Below are 17,429 nucleotides of genomic sequence, written 5' to 3'. Positions count from 1 at the left end.
AGGTAGGAATTGCAGATAACACTGGGGTCTATTTACTAAGCCTTGGATGGAGATAAATTGAACGAAGATAAAGTCCCAACCAATACCTGTGACATGGCATTTAGGAGCTGATTGGTTTGGACATTGGCCCTAATTCAGAGCCGTACGCTCTGAATGAGGGCTGTCCTCCATAACTATGGAGCGTCCTCCTGGACGCTCGTATAGCTGTGGGTCACCACCCACAGCCTATACGAGCGTGCAGTTTGATGGCCGCGATGGTCTTGACCATCGCGACCATCGAAACTGCGAGCCGGAGCCTGCGGTTGAGGTTTTCAACCGCAAGGCCCGGAGTGATTTTGGCTCTATCAGAGCCAAAATCACTCCCACTGACATCACTAGTGATGTCAGTGGGCCAGCTTCTGACGGTAGGCGTTCCCTTAGGAACGCCCCCGTCAGGGAGGCACGCCCCCGGCACGCCCACCAAAGGGGGCGTGCTGTCAATCAACATCGACAGCACGCCCCCTTTGATCAGACACAACGAGCGAAGGAAAGTCCTTCGCTCGTCGCGTCTGGCGCATGCGCACGACGGAGCTCCCTCCGTCGTGCGCATGCTCAGTGCAGAACATTGACCCACTTGCGAGCGGACAGCCGCTCGCGAGTGGGTCTGAATCAGGCCCATTGTCTTCATTAACTTTATCTCCATCCAAATAGACCCAATAATTATCTAGCAGGATATCCTTAATATCCCTGGTGCTGATATTTTCAGACATTTTGGCAAGTATGAGAAGCTAGAGGCACCTCAATATTAAATAACCTATTATTGCAGTGGTTCTCAAACTTGGTCCTCAGGATTCCACACAGGTCACGTTAGGTCACACAGCAGGAGCACAGGTGTAGTCATTACTTACTGACACATTTTAAAAGATCCACAAATGGAGCTAATTATTTCACATGTATTGTTTGGGGTACTGAGGACCGAGTTTGAGAACCTGTGTATTATTATTATTGTATATCACACACACAAAAAAATCATACCTAATTAGTTGTTTAAGTTGTGCACAACTATTATGGCAGCCTTATGTCATGGTGAAAGAAATAGCAGAAAGCTGCCATCTTTGTTTACCAGGAAATGTAAGCGAAATGTACTATGTATTATTCTATACTCACTTGTAGGAATTTCAGGTCGGGCATTCCTGGGGGGACCTTGGAAAGCTTGTTATTGTCCAGATGGAGCTCTCGCAGAATAGGGAGGGAGGAGAGGCTGCCATTCTCTACGTTTCTGATAGTATTGTACCCCAGTCCTAGCCTGAAATATTACAGACACAGTCATGAGATTAAGAGTACTATCATATGGCATAATGCATGCCCTACTGTGAAATAGAGGATATTTAAAGTATACAGGACCTCATTCAGAGTCGGTCGAAGCGGCCGCACGGAAAAAGGGACCGGATATGCAAATGATTCCCTCGCAAGTTGCGTCCCTAAGTTCGGATCGGTAGTTGGCCGACCAAGGGGAGGAAGCGGTCGGAAGACAAAAAAATACGCCCCCTTCTCGTACGCATTGCACGTAATCTCCTGGCATATAAGGATTAATCGAGACCATCGGGAACCATCGGAACTGGTCGTAGAGCTTAAGGTTGACCATACCCTCTCTTAAGCTCTACGATCATGTCAGTGTAAAAACCTCCCAGGTCACATGTGCCATGACGCAACTTTGTTAATTATGCACTCCCATAATCCGTATGCACTCCCATAAAACGCCGTTCGCATAATTAGGCACGCCTGCGTTCGGATCTCCACTCCCCCGTTTTCAAGCACCTTCCCCTGTTACCAGCCACAAACGCCTCCATCTGTCACTCAAACTGCCGACCTGGCTGTGTTCAAGGAGAGAGAAATTTATGATCGTAGCGGCTAGTTTGCGCACGCGCATTGCGAACTTTACGCATGCGCGGTATAGCGAACATCGGTGGCGTACGACCGTGCGGCCGCTTCGACCGACTCTGAATGAGGTCCACAGTGCTTCTCAACAATTGGGAGTCCAGCATTGGGACAGGGTGTGTGGCCGTGGCACGCTGGAGGCATGTCTGCGCCATGATGGGTGTGGCTTTGCCCGCAAAGCATTTTTTGTTGCAAAAATTTTTTAATTTATTGGGGAATACCTCCCAGTCCCAACCCACTGCAAATCAGGATGAATGTCTTAGGGGTCTATTTACTAAGCAGTGTTAGGAGACAGAGTGAAAAATGATAAGAAAGTGTTAAGGTGCCAGCCAATCAGCACCTAACAGTCATTTTTCAAACACAGCCTGTGAGATGAAAGTTGGGAGCTGATTGGCTGGCACCTTATCACTTACTTATCACTGTTCACTCTGTCTCCTAACACTGCTTAGGAGACAGAGTGAAAATAGACCCCTAAATCATTAGTCTGCTCAAATTGGCTCCGTCCCACTGAAATTGGGACAGTTGGGAGGTATGTTTAATGTCACAAAGGAGTTGCCTTACTATATAAATAACAAGGCATTATATGTATATTCAGTAACAGAATATGAGTAGTTATTTTATAAAAAAAAATCTAATATAATCAGTATTTTAATTACAATTGTGTTAAATTATGTATCACATACTCTATTTTGTGTTCATGTATTTTCTTTCTTTCTGTGTCACGTGAGAAGGCTCTGTGGCAGGTTGCTGCATGCATCCCATTAAACGTATAGGACAGGACCATAATTACAGACCCTCCATTTTTCCTTTGGTAGTCTCTAGTGTTAATCTAACCCAGTACATATCTCTGTTAGATCCGCCATCTTTTCCATCGCCCATCGCCTTGCGCACAGGAAACACAAGCTTTGCAAACACCAGGGTCCAGGTTTCTAGTTTTATCAACGAGTGATAATCTTGTTATTACTCATGATCTTAAATGGGACTCCAACCAATTAGCTCCTAACTGTCAATTTCAAATACTTGACAGTTAGAAGCTGATTGGTTGGAGCACCGTTTAATATAACGAGTATAAATCTGGGCCTGAAACCAACCACCTCCTCTTGATGAAGGTCATTAGAGCAAGTTATCTATTTGGCCCTTTTAGGAGGTCTTACAGGCACACCATTTGGGCTTTACCACTGCATAACATGAAGGGTCCTATTCATCATCTATAATTTTTACAAAAGCAGGTGAAAACACACATTTTTACCTGCAAGTGTAAGTAAGTGTCCGGGCCATTCATCAAGAAGGTAAAGCAGGAGATATCACAGATACCATACTTACCTTCCTCTGGAGGAATGGCCCGCTGTCCCCATACACTAGTATCACAGATATCTCCTGCTTACTTTCCTCTCCCGGAATGGCCCGCTATCCCCATACATTAGTATCACAGATATCTCCTGCTTATCTTTCTCTCCCGAAATGGCCCTCTGTCCCCATACACTAGTATCACAGATATCTCCTGCTCACCTTCCTCTGGCGAAATGGCCCGCTGTCCCCATACACTAGTATCACAGGTATCTCTTGCTTACCTTCCTCTCCCGGAATGGCCCGCTGTCCCCATACACTAGTATCACAGATATCTCCTACTTACCTTCCTCTCCTGGAATGGCCCGCTGTCCCCATACACTAGTATCACAGATATATTCTGCTTACCTCCCTCTAATGGAATGGCCCGCTGTCCCCATATACTAGTATTACAGATATCTCCTGCTTACTTTCCTCTCCCGGAATGGCCCGCTGTCCCCATACACTAGTATCACAGATATCTCCTGCTCACCTTCCTCTGGCAGAATGGCCCGCTGTCCCCATACACTAGTATCACAGATATCTCCAGCTTACCTTCCACTCCCGGAATGGCCCGCTGTCCCCATACACTAGTATCACAGATATCTCCTGTTTACCTTCCTCTCCCGGAATGGCCCACTGTCCCCATACACTAGTATCACAGATATCTCCTGCTTACCTTCGTCTCCCGGAATGGCCCTGCTGTCCCCATACACTAGTATCACAGATATCTCCTGCTTACCTTCCTCTCCCAGAATGGCCCGCTGTCCCCATACACTAGTATCACAGATATCTCCTGCTTACCTTCCTCTCCCGGAATGGCCCGCTGTCCCCATACACTAGTATCACAGATATCTCCTGCTTACCTTCCTCTCCCGGAATGGCCCGCTGTCCCCATACACTAGTATCACAGATATCTCCTGCTTACCTTCCTCTCCCGGAATGGCCCGCTGTCCCCATATACTAGTGTCACAGATATCTCCTGCTTACCTTCCTCTGGCAGAATGGCCTGCTGTCCCCATACACTAGTATCACAGATATCTCCTGCTAACTTTCCTCTCCCGGAATGGCCTGCTGTCCCCATACACTAGTATCACAGATATCTCCTGCTTACCTTTCTCTAGCGGATTGGCCCACTATCCCCATACACTAGTATCACAGATATCTCCTGCTTACCTTTCTCTCCTGGAATGGCCCGCTGTCCCCATACACTAGTATCACAGATATCTCCTGCTCACCTTCCTCTGGCGGAATGGCCCGCTGTCCCCATACACTAGTATCACAGATATCTCCTGCTTACCTTCCTTTTACGGAATGGTCCGCTGTCCCCATACACTAGTATCACAGATATCTCCTGCTTACCTTCCTCTCCCGGAATGGCCCGCTGTCCCCATACACTAGTATCACAGATATCTCCTGCTTACCTTCCTCTCCCGGAATGTCCCGCTGTCCCCATACACTAGTATCACAGATATCTCCTGCTTACCTTTCTCTCCCGGAATGGCCTGCTGTCCCCATACACTAGTATCACAGATATCTCCTGCTTACCTTCCTCTCCCGGAATGGCCCTGCTGTCTCCATTCACTAGTATCACAGATATCTCCTGCTTACCTTCCTCTGGCAGAATGGCCTGCTGTCCCCATACACTAGTATCACAGATATCTCCTGCTTACCTTCCTCTCCCGGAATGGCCCGCTGTCCCCATACACTAGTATCACAGATATCTCCTGCTTACCTTCCTCTCCCGGAATGGCCCTGCTGTCCCCATTCACTAGTATGAGAACAGAATTCATCAAGCTTTGAAAATATAATATTTTCGGAGCTTTACTGCTGGAACATTCTCCATCTTCAAATGGCGAATGCTCCTGCTCCGGTATTGCAACCAGGTGGTCTGGGTTGCAATGAGGGATCCTTTTGGATCCCTCCGCCCCTGTCCGGCTCCTTCCGCCGGACGTCGGGGCTCTTGTGCACATGCGTGACCTGTAGTTCATGCATGCGCAGTCCCGTCACTGCTCCGAAAGAAGCAGTGAAAAGATTCACTGCTCCGAAAAGGAGCAGTGAAGCCGCTGACAGGGACAGCTGATTTAGCATCAGCTGTTACCGCGACGGAGCAATGATGAATTGCTCCGGCAGCCGCGGCGAGTTAGAATATTAATTATCGGGGTCCGTTCGGACCCAGATAATTAACATTATGAATAGGCCCCTATGTGAGCAAACTAAAGAAGGCATAATGACCATGCAAGGAGCCTGAGTATAAGAGAAGAAAATTCTGAGGCATAGTAATTTATTTATGATGCATCAGCCATGTATGGCCAGCACCCTGATTTCCTAGCCTCTTATCCCATACCACTGACAGACCTGACATGAAAATTGAACCATTTGTAGTCTATTGTCACCAATCTACAATGGCCACTCCCTGGTCTGGGTGAACCATTACTGCTAATTTTTGTGACCACACCCCTGACTGACAGGCAAAGTGAATTGTTGGGGAAATGGGACTGTCTGTGAGAACGGAAATGCTGTGGGAGGGGTACAGTATGTTATTCTTCTGGGAATGTTCTTTGCCCTTTGTTGATTGTGTCTATTTCGTGATGCCCGTGACTTACCTGTATAAATTGGGATACTGGCTAAAGTCTCCCATTTCAATTGCCTGGATCTTGTTGTGATCAAGGTGGAGCTCGTTTAGACTGCTTGGGAGACCTGACAACAGAAATGCATTAACTTGGGTGAGAAAAAACTCCACTATGTAAATAATGGCAGATATGTTCATTCACGGAAGAGTATAGATCTATACGGTGAGCTGGAGAGTTTTCTCTTCTGAAAGAAACTGGTTCTCAGTTACTTCCAGAAGACAAAACTTTCCGGCTCACCGTACAGTTCTATACAGATCAGTACAGACATCACTTTCAATAGGCTCTGTTAGGGGCAAATTTATCAAATAGCGCTAAGCCACTCAGACGCAGAGCCGCAGCAACAGAGGCCATGTTCAGGCGGGGAAATTGCATCTGCCATACGGATGGTATAAGTGTCGATGTTGAAGGCAATGATCCACCGATGGTGGGTTGTTCAGAGTCACCAGCGGTGTTGCAGCGCCCATGGGCATTGAAAATGGGCATTTTAGGGCTTGCACATCCTGAAGCACGTTAGCAGGGGCGCCGAGAGGGGGGGCCCGGGCCCAGGCTTGCTGAAGGGTACTGGTGGGGGCCCGGGTCTGGCGCCACTTCCCCCCCCTCTTACATCACAGCAGCCCAGCACACGATGCTGTGTGCAGGGCTGCAGTGGGAGACTGCTAAGCAGCAGCCGCGGCAGTCTCCTATGCCTGTGGGGGGGAGCGATCACACTGATCGCTCCCCCCACTGGCCATGCACCAGGCTGAGGGGCTCAAAGCACCCCCCTCCCAAATTTTTATTTTCTTCTCTAAGAGGTGTGACCACGATTAGGCCACGCCCCTTCATCTGGGCCTGGCCTGGCCTGGCTGTCGGCGCGTCTTCACGCTAGTATACAAGGGAAAGGCTGAAGACAGCATTTGCATATTATCGCCACTGTGGATCTGCAAAAAGCCGCCGCTGCAATAGTGCCCATCTCTAAATCAGGACTATAATGGCTACTGGCTTTTAGCAGCCAACAAGCTGTAGTAACAAGATGTTGATCATGTTCCCCCTGTATAAATTCACTTAACAAATTACAAGGCATTATAAACAAAAGATATAATTGGTTACCTTTAGGTATGCCGCTCAATTTAGCTTCTGAGATCCGCAAGTAATTCAGTTTCAAACCGTCAAAAGCTCCAGCTTCAATGCCTCCATTTTGTAGAGGGTTTCCTCCCAATTCTGGAGGGAAGTTAACAAATTAAAATTCATTCAAAATTGATAGTTAATTTTTTTTTCAAAAACTTTTAGTGAAAACTTCTGGCTGGCCTCTCTCTGGCTAACGCACAGGATTGCAAGCTCCCAATAGCTAAGAATTTTCGAAGCTTCATATATTAGGTAATATCGCCACCCCCATAGAGATATACTGTATGCGGATCGCAGTATCCTTTGTCAGCTGTTATTAATGTTGGAGATATTAGTGAACTTTATGGTGTTAGAACTGTAATAAACTGCCCCGATCCTAAAATGACCCAATCTTTGTCAAAAACGTATGCGTTGATAAATCTGACTACTTTGCGTTTGAGATGAAGAATTAAAATGATCAGCTTGTGGATTTAACTGTCTTAAAGCTGAAACACTGTTGCAAAAGTAAAAAAAAATAATAGGTTAGACAACCGGAGCATTTCTGTCTAATAAATTGGCAGTGATATGGGATGTGAAAGTCCAGACTTCTTCCTTTTTTAAGTGAACTGATACATGTTGCTGAAAACTATACTGTAGCTCACGTACAAAGCCTTACACCACTTTCCCTCTCCCTACTTCTCTAGCATCATCATCTCCACATTCCCTCCTGCCCTCTCTGCTCCACCTGTAACCAACATCTCTTCTCCACCCAGATTGCAGTTCCTCTCATGCTCACCTCTAAGCTCAAGTTGCCTCCATCCTATGGAACTCACTCCCTCACCCAGACAGACTATCAACCAGTCTCCTCAGCTTTAAATGCACCCTTCAAATTTATCTTTCTATTAAAGTGTACCAACCCTACTGATAACTCATCACTATTCTCCTCTACTCCACCTCCATATACCATTCCCAGTTTGCCCTTCCCCTGCACACACTATTTACCCCTCTCCCTTAGTATGTAGGCTTTCATAAGCAGTGCCCACCACCCTTTTGTTCTGCCCCATAGTTGCCGACTTTTCAGCTATTCCTCTGTGAGGGGGCAGCCAGATTGGCAATGTGTGGGTTTGTGTGTGTGTGTGTGGGGGGGGGGCATGCATGGTACAGTCAAGTGGGCAGAGTGGGGGATGTGACACTGTGCTTACATCGTTGTGGCCCCATCCCCAAAATGCAATGCCGTGTTTACCATCATTATAAAGTGGTGGGTGGGCCACGATGATGCTATTCAGCACAAATCATGTCATCCAGACGTCCATACCAACCACTTCACTTGGGAACATGGCGGCAGTGGGAGAAACTTTTGCAGGCATCCAGGAGAGCCACCTGAGATACTGGAGTCTCCCGAACGTTCCGTCAGAGTAGGCAAGTCTGCTTTGGTCTCTTGTCTTCTTCTCCACTGTAGTGACACTGACTCTGTTTGCTTACCCATACATTGAGTACATCTATTGGGTACATGCCTCTCTATGCTTCTGCTAGGTTCAGCAAATTGCCCTACCCTTACCCCTGTTATTTGTCTTACCCAGTCTGTGGTGTGATGTTCATGTTGTACTTATACTTTGTATGCTATGGTCTGCCATTGTGTCACCCTGCTGTGTACACTTTGTAGCGCCTTATAAATAAAGCTTAATAATATTCATAGTAATAATGATAATAATAATAATACAGTCACACCATACAGTGCAGACTTACCAATACAGTTCATGCTTTTGAGCCCATTGAAGACATCCTTAGGGATCTTCTTGATATTGTTTTCATGAATGCGCAGTTCCACCAAGGACTTGGGCAGACTCTTGGGGATCTCTTCGAGGTTGTTTTTCGAGATGTACAACTTCTGCAGCTTGTTCAGTGGTTCAAAGGCCTTCTCGTTAACTTTGGAGATTTTGTTGTTTACTAAAACCAGAGCCTGAATTAATTGAAAACAGATGAAGAAATGTAATTATATTGAAAGCCCTTTTATTTGCTTATCGTTCTGTATGTCATTGTGACATAAACCTTCACTAATGTTTCAACACTATGCTATTGTCTTGGAGTTGGAAAACTCTTCATAGGGAGTTTGGCCGATGTCCCCGCAATAATACTACACTAAGATAAGCAGTGCACCTTTCATAATAAGTTAATGCAACAATATAGGGAGGCATATATATAAAAGATGTATCATAATTTAAGAGTATTAACAAATGCAGACTAAAACAGTAAGGTAAAGTACAAAATGACGTCTTACAAAAATATTCTATCCCCCACTATTTGTGCCCAACAGTGCCTTGAAATCAGTGTGTCCAAATTGCTAATTTCTAGGCTAGATAGGACTCCTCCTACAGAGCCGTAACTAGACTTTTTGGTGCCCTGTGCCAGAGAGAGCATTGGCGCCCCCGCCCCTTTTTTTTAAATAGGGACATAAGATAGTACATCTGAAAAAGGGCCATGGCCTCATGCGGAAGGGCCAGGGAAGAGATAGGGGAGGCCAGGAGATGCTGGGAATAAAAGCAGAGGAAGCTACAATTGAGAATGATAATAAACAGGAAAATTGACAGGCACAAAAAGCGCCCCTTGCCCTGCAGTGCCCTGTGCCACGGCACTGGTCGCACCACCCTAGTTACGGCCCTGTCCTTCCATCCTGCACCTATCCCTTCCTTCTAGACCAGTGAGGGGTCATTGCGCTCAGCAACATTCTTATGAGAGGATGGTAGGGGGTAGGGGAAAATTTAAAAAGTTAAATCTGTATTTTATTATATATTAAAATATAAAAGAATAATTTAAATCTGGTAAGTTATCATCTCTAAGAATGGGTGCATTTCAATCCACGTTTAAAGCGCAGCGTTTAATCGCTCCAAATTGTGTGCCTCCTGTGCGCTATAATCACTTACACAGTAGGTGACAGCAGCATATTGGGCAATTTTCCAAGTACTCAATGAAAACTCTGCCCTGTTTTAAGTGCTAATTATAAGCTATAATGCTTAATAATGCTGCATCTGCAATAAAAACTCTAGAAAAGGCATTAGCGCTACTAAAGCTGGGGAAACAACAGCGTTAAAATCGTATTTGTGACACCACAATAAGGGGCATAATTACCAAAGGGATGTTTTGGGAAATCCTCCCAAAAGTATCACCTAAATGTATGAAGGTAGCTCCAGTGGTCCCTCGTTCACAAAAATGGCCCCATGGTGGCTGCTAAATTGTGAAATTACTGGAAATTGGCCCAGTGGGCTACACATTGCAAAATTTTCCAGGAGATGGATCAGTTTACTTTTTACACATTACAGGGCAGGCTTGCCTACCCTCCCGATTTGGCCGGGAGCCTCCCGATTTTCGGGTGCCGCTCCCGGCCCCCGGAAAGGCAGGCAAGCCTCCCGGAAGTCTCCGACCCTCCCCACCTCCCCCCTGAAAAAAACAGAAATATCCGCAGCGGGGGGCACGGTGTTGCGATTCGCGCAGAATTGCGTCATCGTGGCCCGCCCACTGCTTCACAATGCCGAAAATCACGGCATTGTGAAGAGGGGGCGGAGTCACGATGACGCAATCATGATGCTCCGCCCCCAGTGCGACACAAAATGGCCGCCCCCCGCTATTAGCCGATAATCAGCTTCCTCCCGGAAGGCTGGAGCTGATTGTCGGCAAGCATGTTACAGGGACAGGCTCCTGCTACTAATAGCAAGCCCCATCAGTGTAACTCATAAATAACATTATTACATGAGCTCAGAGCCGTAACTAGACTTTTTGGTGCCCTGTGCCAGAGAGAGCATTGGCGCGCCCCCATTTATTAAATAGGGACATAAGATAGTGCACCTGGAAAAGGGCCATGGCCTCATGGGGAAGGGCCAGGGAAGAGATAGGGGAGGCCAGGAGATGCTGGGGATAAAAGAAGAGGAAGCTACAAGTGAGAATGATAATAAACAGGAAAACTGACAGGCTCCAACAGCATCCCCTGCCGTGCGGTGCCCTGTGCCAAGGTGCTGGTCGCACTACCCTAGTTACGGCCCTGCGTGAGCTTTTCTGTATATTTGGCATTCAGCAATATGTTGGACCCCTCAGCTTCTATTACACAATATAACAATAAATGCAAGCGATTCTCACATATAGGCTGGTAAGTCCCTTAAAATCGTCTTTTTTTATTTCCATTATTTTGTTGTTCTGTAGGTCCAGCAGCGTGGTGTCCTTGGGAATGTTTTTGGGCACACTTATCAGACCTAAAACAGAAACAAACACTGCTGAAATGACTATATATTTAAAGACAGTGGCTTCCAAATCTATGCATACACTACGTTCCTGCTGATGAAGGCTGACTCTGTTATAGGCAAACATCATGAGTTTAGCTGGAAGAATAACACCCACTGAAAATTAGTGCTTTAATCCAAACTAAACAAGTTATTTATACAAGGTGCGCCTTGAGGTTCGTCCATTTTTCCTCACTTGCTGTTACATTTCTCTCTGCGACACTTGCACAAAAGTCATATTTAATACTGTCTCGTGGACCAGCACACCCAAATCTTACTATTACAGATAGCAACCAATAAGATTCTATCTGAAACTTAGGGCTGGTACTACTAGGTAGTACACACTAGAGCGATATCGGCATGATATGTCGAATTGGAACGACATATTGTGCGGATCGCACAGTGCATGTATGCTAAATCACGTGCTCCCATGTTGCAACATCGGGGTTGTTCCATCTGACGTGCTGCACATGAGATGGAACGACTTGGGAGACCACTCCATGCAGGTGAGTGGAGCAGGGGAACGATATATCGAGCAGTCATTCACCACATCGTGCAGTGTGTATAGCCAATCGCTATATCGTTAGATTGGGTGGCAGGGCAGCTACGATACACATCGTTCTAATGAGTACCTAGCCTTAGCTTCTAATTAGTTGCGACTTGTGCATGTTGCTCAGATGCAGAGTTGGATGCTTGGTGCTAAGCTTTTATGTGCCTGCTGAAATAATAGGTACACTCAAATGCGCCTACGATGGTTCTGTCCTACTGCATCCAGAGAAGAGGAATAAGAAGGGTGTGGGGGGCGTTCTAACATAAGCCGAGTACAGTAAAGGAGTGTTTACTCAAGTATGGCTCATACAGACCTGCAAAAACACGTATATATACACTTTGTGGTATAAATTTGCCTCCTGCTACAAGGCAGATGCAAATACACAATGATGATGACTTGTTGGAAACTGGAAGCCTGTGCTGACGCCGTGGAGGTGGATGCATCTTAGGATAAAGTACTGTAGTGCATATGTACAGAAATACAGCATTTGTCCTTTGATCCATTGAAATGTACGCCCTTTTTGTCAACACCTCTGCATCCAGTTGTCAACAAATCTGCATAAGTGTTTCTTAAGTATAGTGTGGACATATAAATGGATCAAGCAAGCTAAGTAGTGGTTTCTTGCCGTTGGTATAACATACATAAACATGTCTCCTTGCGAGTTGTGGCTTCCCCCACCAATATTAATTTTTTTTTAGCATTTTCTGAAAGATGAGGTACAGAATAGAAAAAAGAGGAATGAGGGGAGAGAAGGGTCAAGGGGAGAGACACCATTCCTAACTTAGCAAAAGTAAAGGTTGAAGGTCTCTTTGCACGAGCAACCAGCTCGGGTCATGGACGCGCACTCAATCATGGTAAATGTAATCTCCACATAGGCAGCCAGAAAGAATACATAAACAACGGAAACATGGACAATTTGGAGATTAAAGGGTATCACCTCCAAGTGGAAGTTTATTGAAAAAAGGTCAGGGTCTTGGCTAAAAGAAGGTCGAGAGAGAGGAGCTCCATCTCCCTCTGTAAAATAGAGGTGCCTGGAGTACCACTTCATAATAGGGAAGGAAGCCTGTGTAGAGTATGGTATTCCCATAGTTACCATGTCAAAATGATATTGGGACTTCGGAGGGTGTAAGAAGGGGTCTTCCTCTTGTGCATTACCAGTAGTAGCTGCTATTAATAAATGTCCAAGGACATAGTTCAGTTTGGTGACCATTGGAGCAGGAGCTTTAACACATTTGAGATAAGAGAGTAAACGTCATTCCAAAAGGTTCATACAACAGGAAATTCCCAAAACAAATAGTACAATCCGGAACCACAATGATGCCAACAGTGTTTTGAGCATGTAGGCCACTCCTTATGTAGTTTGGTGGGCGTTAAATAAAGTCCGTTCAGTAGCTTGATATGCAGTTCCATTTGGTTAGTACATTTTATGAGAATTAAGGTGTATGGAAGGTCTCGCTCTCATTGTAACTGGATGGGCGATTTATCTGGTAAGGCTAAAGGGGATAAGAGACAATAACAGAATGCGATATTTCCTCGGGAGGGGGCTCTAAAAAAAATCTGGTAAGGTTCCGGGCAGTTGGAACATGACTGGTGTGAGTGGTCCTGCTCATCTCTTTCATCCAATGTTGGATTTGAAGGACCTGTAATAGTTGGAAGGGGGAAGGCCAAATTTGTCCTGAAGTCAGTCAAAAGGGATAAGGGAAGAAGGGGAACTAGTTGTACCTTTGATGGCTGAGGACATCTCTATGCTATATCTTGCAAAAGTTTTGATTTCCATCTACTATAGCCATAGTGAGCTAGTTAATGGTTCATCCAAATCATCTGATGTGTGCGATCATAGTGTTTTGAAGGTAGGTCTTAAACACCTTATGCTACTGTTATTACCTTATAATGAGACCTATTGCTTCTGTAGAAAGGTAATAGGCAGTCCCCTTGTTGGACCATAGGACCAAAGGCCACCTGTGCTGGTTTACCCTTAGTTAATGTATTGTTTTACGCTCTCTTTTTTTCCTGTCTGTTTGTTTATCACTTTTTATTCACAACTATAAAAAAATAAACATATGATTATTGTCATAGTCATGACGACACCTTAATGAAGGGTAGGGGTATAGAAATTGGGTATAGGAATACCCCATGGCAGGTGACACTTTTCCCTGAAAATATTCAGTAATTATTGCAGCTATATTCAGACAAACAATGATATATTATTATTATTATTTTTATTATTATTATCATCATCATTTATTTATATGGTTCCACAAGTGTTCCGCAGTGCTTACAAAGTACATAAACAAATAAGTAACCAGCGACTTACAATACATTACAATACAAAGCAGGACATGGACATGGATAAAACATTATTATATTAGCGACCTTTACACCCACATAAGCAGCCAAGTGTTAGTTGCCCTAGTGGGGAGTAAGAGATAAATAATATTACAGTAGGGAGAAGCAGAAGAGGATAGAGGGCCCTGCTTGAAAGAGCATACATTCTTTAAGGGAGGGGCAGACAAACAGGAGTGACACAGATGGGGTAGGCGGGGAGGAAGGAAGATGTAGCAGCAAGTTAGGATGAGAGCTGGAAGGCTTTAATGAAGTAGTGGGTCTTAAGAGCTTGTTTGAATGACTGTAGAGGGTTGCAGAGTCTGATGGGGAGAGGGAGGGAGTTCCAAAGGTGGGGAGTAGCACGGGAAAAATCTTGGAGGCGGGAGTGGGAGGAAGTAATCAATTGGCATGAAAGGCGGCGTGTATTAAGTGAATGAAGAGGGCGGACAGAAGAGTGAAGGGAGATGAGATCAGAGATGTAAATGGGAGAGGAATGGGTGAAGGCTTTGTAAGTGAGTGTGAGAACCTTGAATTGGGTTCTGAAAGGGAAGGGGAGCCAGTGGAGGGCTTGTAAGAGAGGTTAGGCAGATGTAGAGCATTTAGAGAGGAAGATGAACCCAGCAGCAGCATTGAGCACAGACTGGAGATGAGAGAGAATGGATTTGGGGAAGCCAGATAGGAGGAGGTTACAGTAGTCCAATCTGGAGATGACCAGTGAATGTATGAGGGTTTTGGTGGCATCCTGGGTGAGAAAGGGTCTGATCTTGGAAATATTCTTGAGATGGAAACAACAGGACTGTGAGAGGTTCTGAATATGTGGTTTGAAGGAGAGGGAAGAGTCCGTATATAATAATCACATACCCTCAATGTATTCTATGGTGCCTACAATGGGTTATAATATGCATAATGTTACTTGTTCTAACACTAAGCAGTTCCATCTGGCCAACAAAGACTTTTTGGGTAAGTAAATGGACCAGTTAAGGCGCCTGGATCCTACGGGTGAAAGGTAGTCAGACAATGGGCTGCTGTTAATACATGATTAACCATCCATTGGTCTGGGTTTTGTTTTAGGGATAGTCTTGGCTAATATACATGTTAATGAGTCAGAGTGGGTGAGGATCCAAGTAATGAACAAACTAGACTAGTTATTTCTTCCCAGTAATAAATATATGTCAGGCTTGAAGCCAATGAGACATGAACTGATGAGAATAATTGAATATTTTCTGTAAAGAACTGTGTCATATGTAGGCGTTATATAATAAATTATATAAAAGATATGTTCAGTGTCCCCTAGTTAAATTCAATTACTCCACAATTGGATGAAGCCGTAAGTTGGATAAAAGATATGAAGTTAGCAATATATGTAATAATTATTATTTTTTACCTGGAATACGCATGGAAGACTTAAATTGACTTTTACCATATTGTCCCCCATGTTTTAGGAGCAGCATCCGGACAATCCGCTGAACACGTGGCGCCGCGCCTAGGTAATGACGTCAGACGCCGTGTGGCCGCTGTCACGGGGGTCTCTCAGGCTTGTTCTAGCTCCGGCTAGTGTCTCCATGATCACTTTGGAACTAACTACAAATTGAAGCAATATCCTTGTTTAACAAGACTTTTTATCCATGTGCTTACCGCCCTAGAATGACCAATTCCGGAATTGCATTTCCTTAATAAAGTTTTTACCCTATTTAAAGAGCAAAAGCACATCCAAGCATTATCCTTGACAAAGCACCCTGAGTGGTGCGAAACGCGTTGGACTCAGAGTGGAGCTACAAACGGAGACACTAGCCGGAGCTAGAACAAGCCTGAGAGACCCCCGTGACAGCGGCCACACGGCGTCTGACGTCATCACCTAGGCACAGCGCCACTTGTTCAGCGGATTGTCCGGAGGCTGCGGCAACGAAAAGAAGAAGACCTGGAGCAGGGTAAAATAGGGACAGAACTCACATATAATGGCTGTTACTTGGAGGACTGCTTATCTACCTCCCGGAGCCCACTCTCCATATGCCAAAAGGCTATAAACATACATCAGCACTATAAGTGCAAAACCATTGTTTTTAATTGTTTTTATTGCTTCAATTGATTGGTAGATTCACTGGGATTTATTTATTTGTTATTTTATTTATTTATATTAATTTTGTCCTATTTTTATTTTGATTTTATATTTATTTTATTTTTGATTCAGTAACCTCATTTATAGTTCTAATCATTTTACATATCTTTTTCATTCTACTTCTCCCCCCCACTGCATTTTGCTATTTAACCTTATACATACAGCCTGAAGGTAATATTATACAATATTTGTAATAATTGTGTGCCTTAAACAAAGTTTGTGTACATTGAACCATCAGAAAGCAAAGCTGTCACTATCTCAGTCCTCAAAAAATTCCATATTTCGAAATATTCCGTATTTCGGAATATTTGGATATTGGAGACTCAACCTGTACAAATGGTCAACAAAAAAATGGTTGACTTTTTTAAAAATGTTAAACCTAATCTTCACCCTAACCCTCCCCATGTTGCCTAAAGCTAACCTTCCCCCTGGTGCCTAACACTAACCCTCCCCCAAGTGCCTAACAGTAGCCCTAGCCTAACCCCCCCTAGTGCCTAATCCTAACCGTCCCCTTCCGCAGCCTAAACCTAACCCTCTGGCAAGTGCCTAACCCTCACCTTAACCCTAACCTCAAAAATTTTGAAAAAAACGCCTGTCGACCTTTTGTCCCTGTCAATCTATTGCCTGTTGACCATCTGTTGTCGACCTATAGAGTATCTATCTAGACACTGACGATCTTTAATCCAGATATCAATGAAGAAAGCACATATCCCTCCTATTGTTTCCTTCTGCTTATTTCCATTCCACTCATCACATCATGACACAGCCCAGTCACATGAAGTCTTGTTCTCACTAAACTAATAACTGTAGTGGGCAGGTCACAGTCTCCCACAAGATCATCAAACTCACCTTTTGAAATACACTGTGTTGCTGTGAGCATTCTCATTATACGTTGGACTATAGGTTATTCTAGCTATGCCCAAAAACATAGGAAACAGTGTCGATCAGGAGATGACAATTGGTAACAAAAGGAGCTTTTACTCTAATCAAACCCACCTTTAAAGAAAAGGTATATTTATACAACGCATACATGCCTTTGTGGTTCATATGGGGTCTGATTCTGTGGTTCACATAGGACCTGATTCTGTGGCTCACATAGGGCCTGATTCTGTGGCTCACATAGGGTCTGATTCTGTGGCCTATATAGGGTTTGATTTTGTGGCTCATATAGGACCTGATTCTGGGGCTCATATAGGGCCTAATTCTGTGGCTCA

General features: G+C 44.8%; 1 protein-coding gene across 1 annotated transcript in view; it reads right to left on the bottom strand.

Moving 5' to 3' along the window:
* The window catches only part of BGN (biglycan), a 73,102-nt gene that overhangs the window by 10,601 nt on the left and 45,072 nt on the right, over window positions 1–17,429 (bottom strand). The window contains exons 3-7 of the mRNA XM_088462926.1: window positions 11,085–11,197; window positions 8,703–8,916; window positions 6,963–7,073; window positions 5,850–5,943; window positions 1,147–1,285 (exon numbers count right to left, since the gene is read on the bottom strand). Coding sequence (XP_088319052.1) covers window positions 1,147–1,285; window positions 5,850–5,943; window positions 6,963–7,073; window positions 8,703–8,916; window positions 11,085–11,197 — 671 coding nt within the window. The remainder of the gene's footprint in view (window positions 1–1,146; window positions 1,286–5,849; window positions 5,944–6,962; window positions 7,074–8,702; window positions 8,917–11,084; window positions 11,198–17,429) is intronic.

The sequence above is a fragment of the Taudactylus pleione genome, unplaced genomic scaffold, assembly GCF_031769625.1.
Source record: "Taudactylus pleione unplaced genomic scaffold, aTauple2 ptg001288l, whole genome shotgun sequence".
NCBI classification, from domain to species: domain Eukaryota; kingdom Metazoa; phylum Chordata; class Amphibia; order Anura; family Myobatrachidae; genus Taudactylus; species Taudactylus pleione.
Note: the sequence above shows the minus strand (reverse complement) of the source record. Positions and strands in the feature narration are given on the sequence as shown.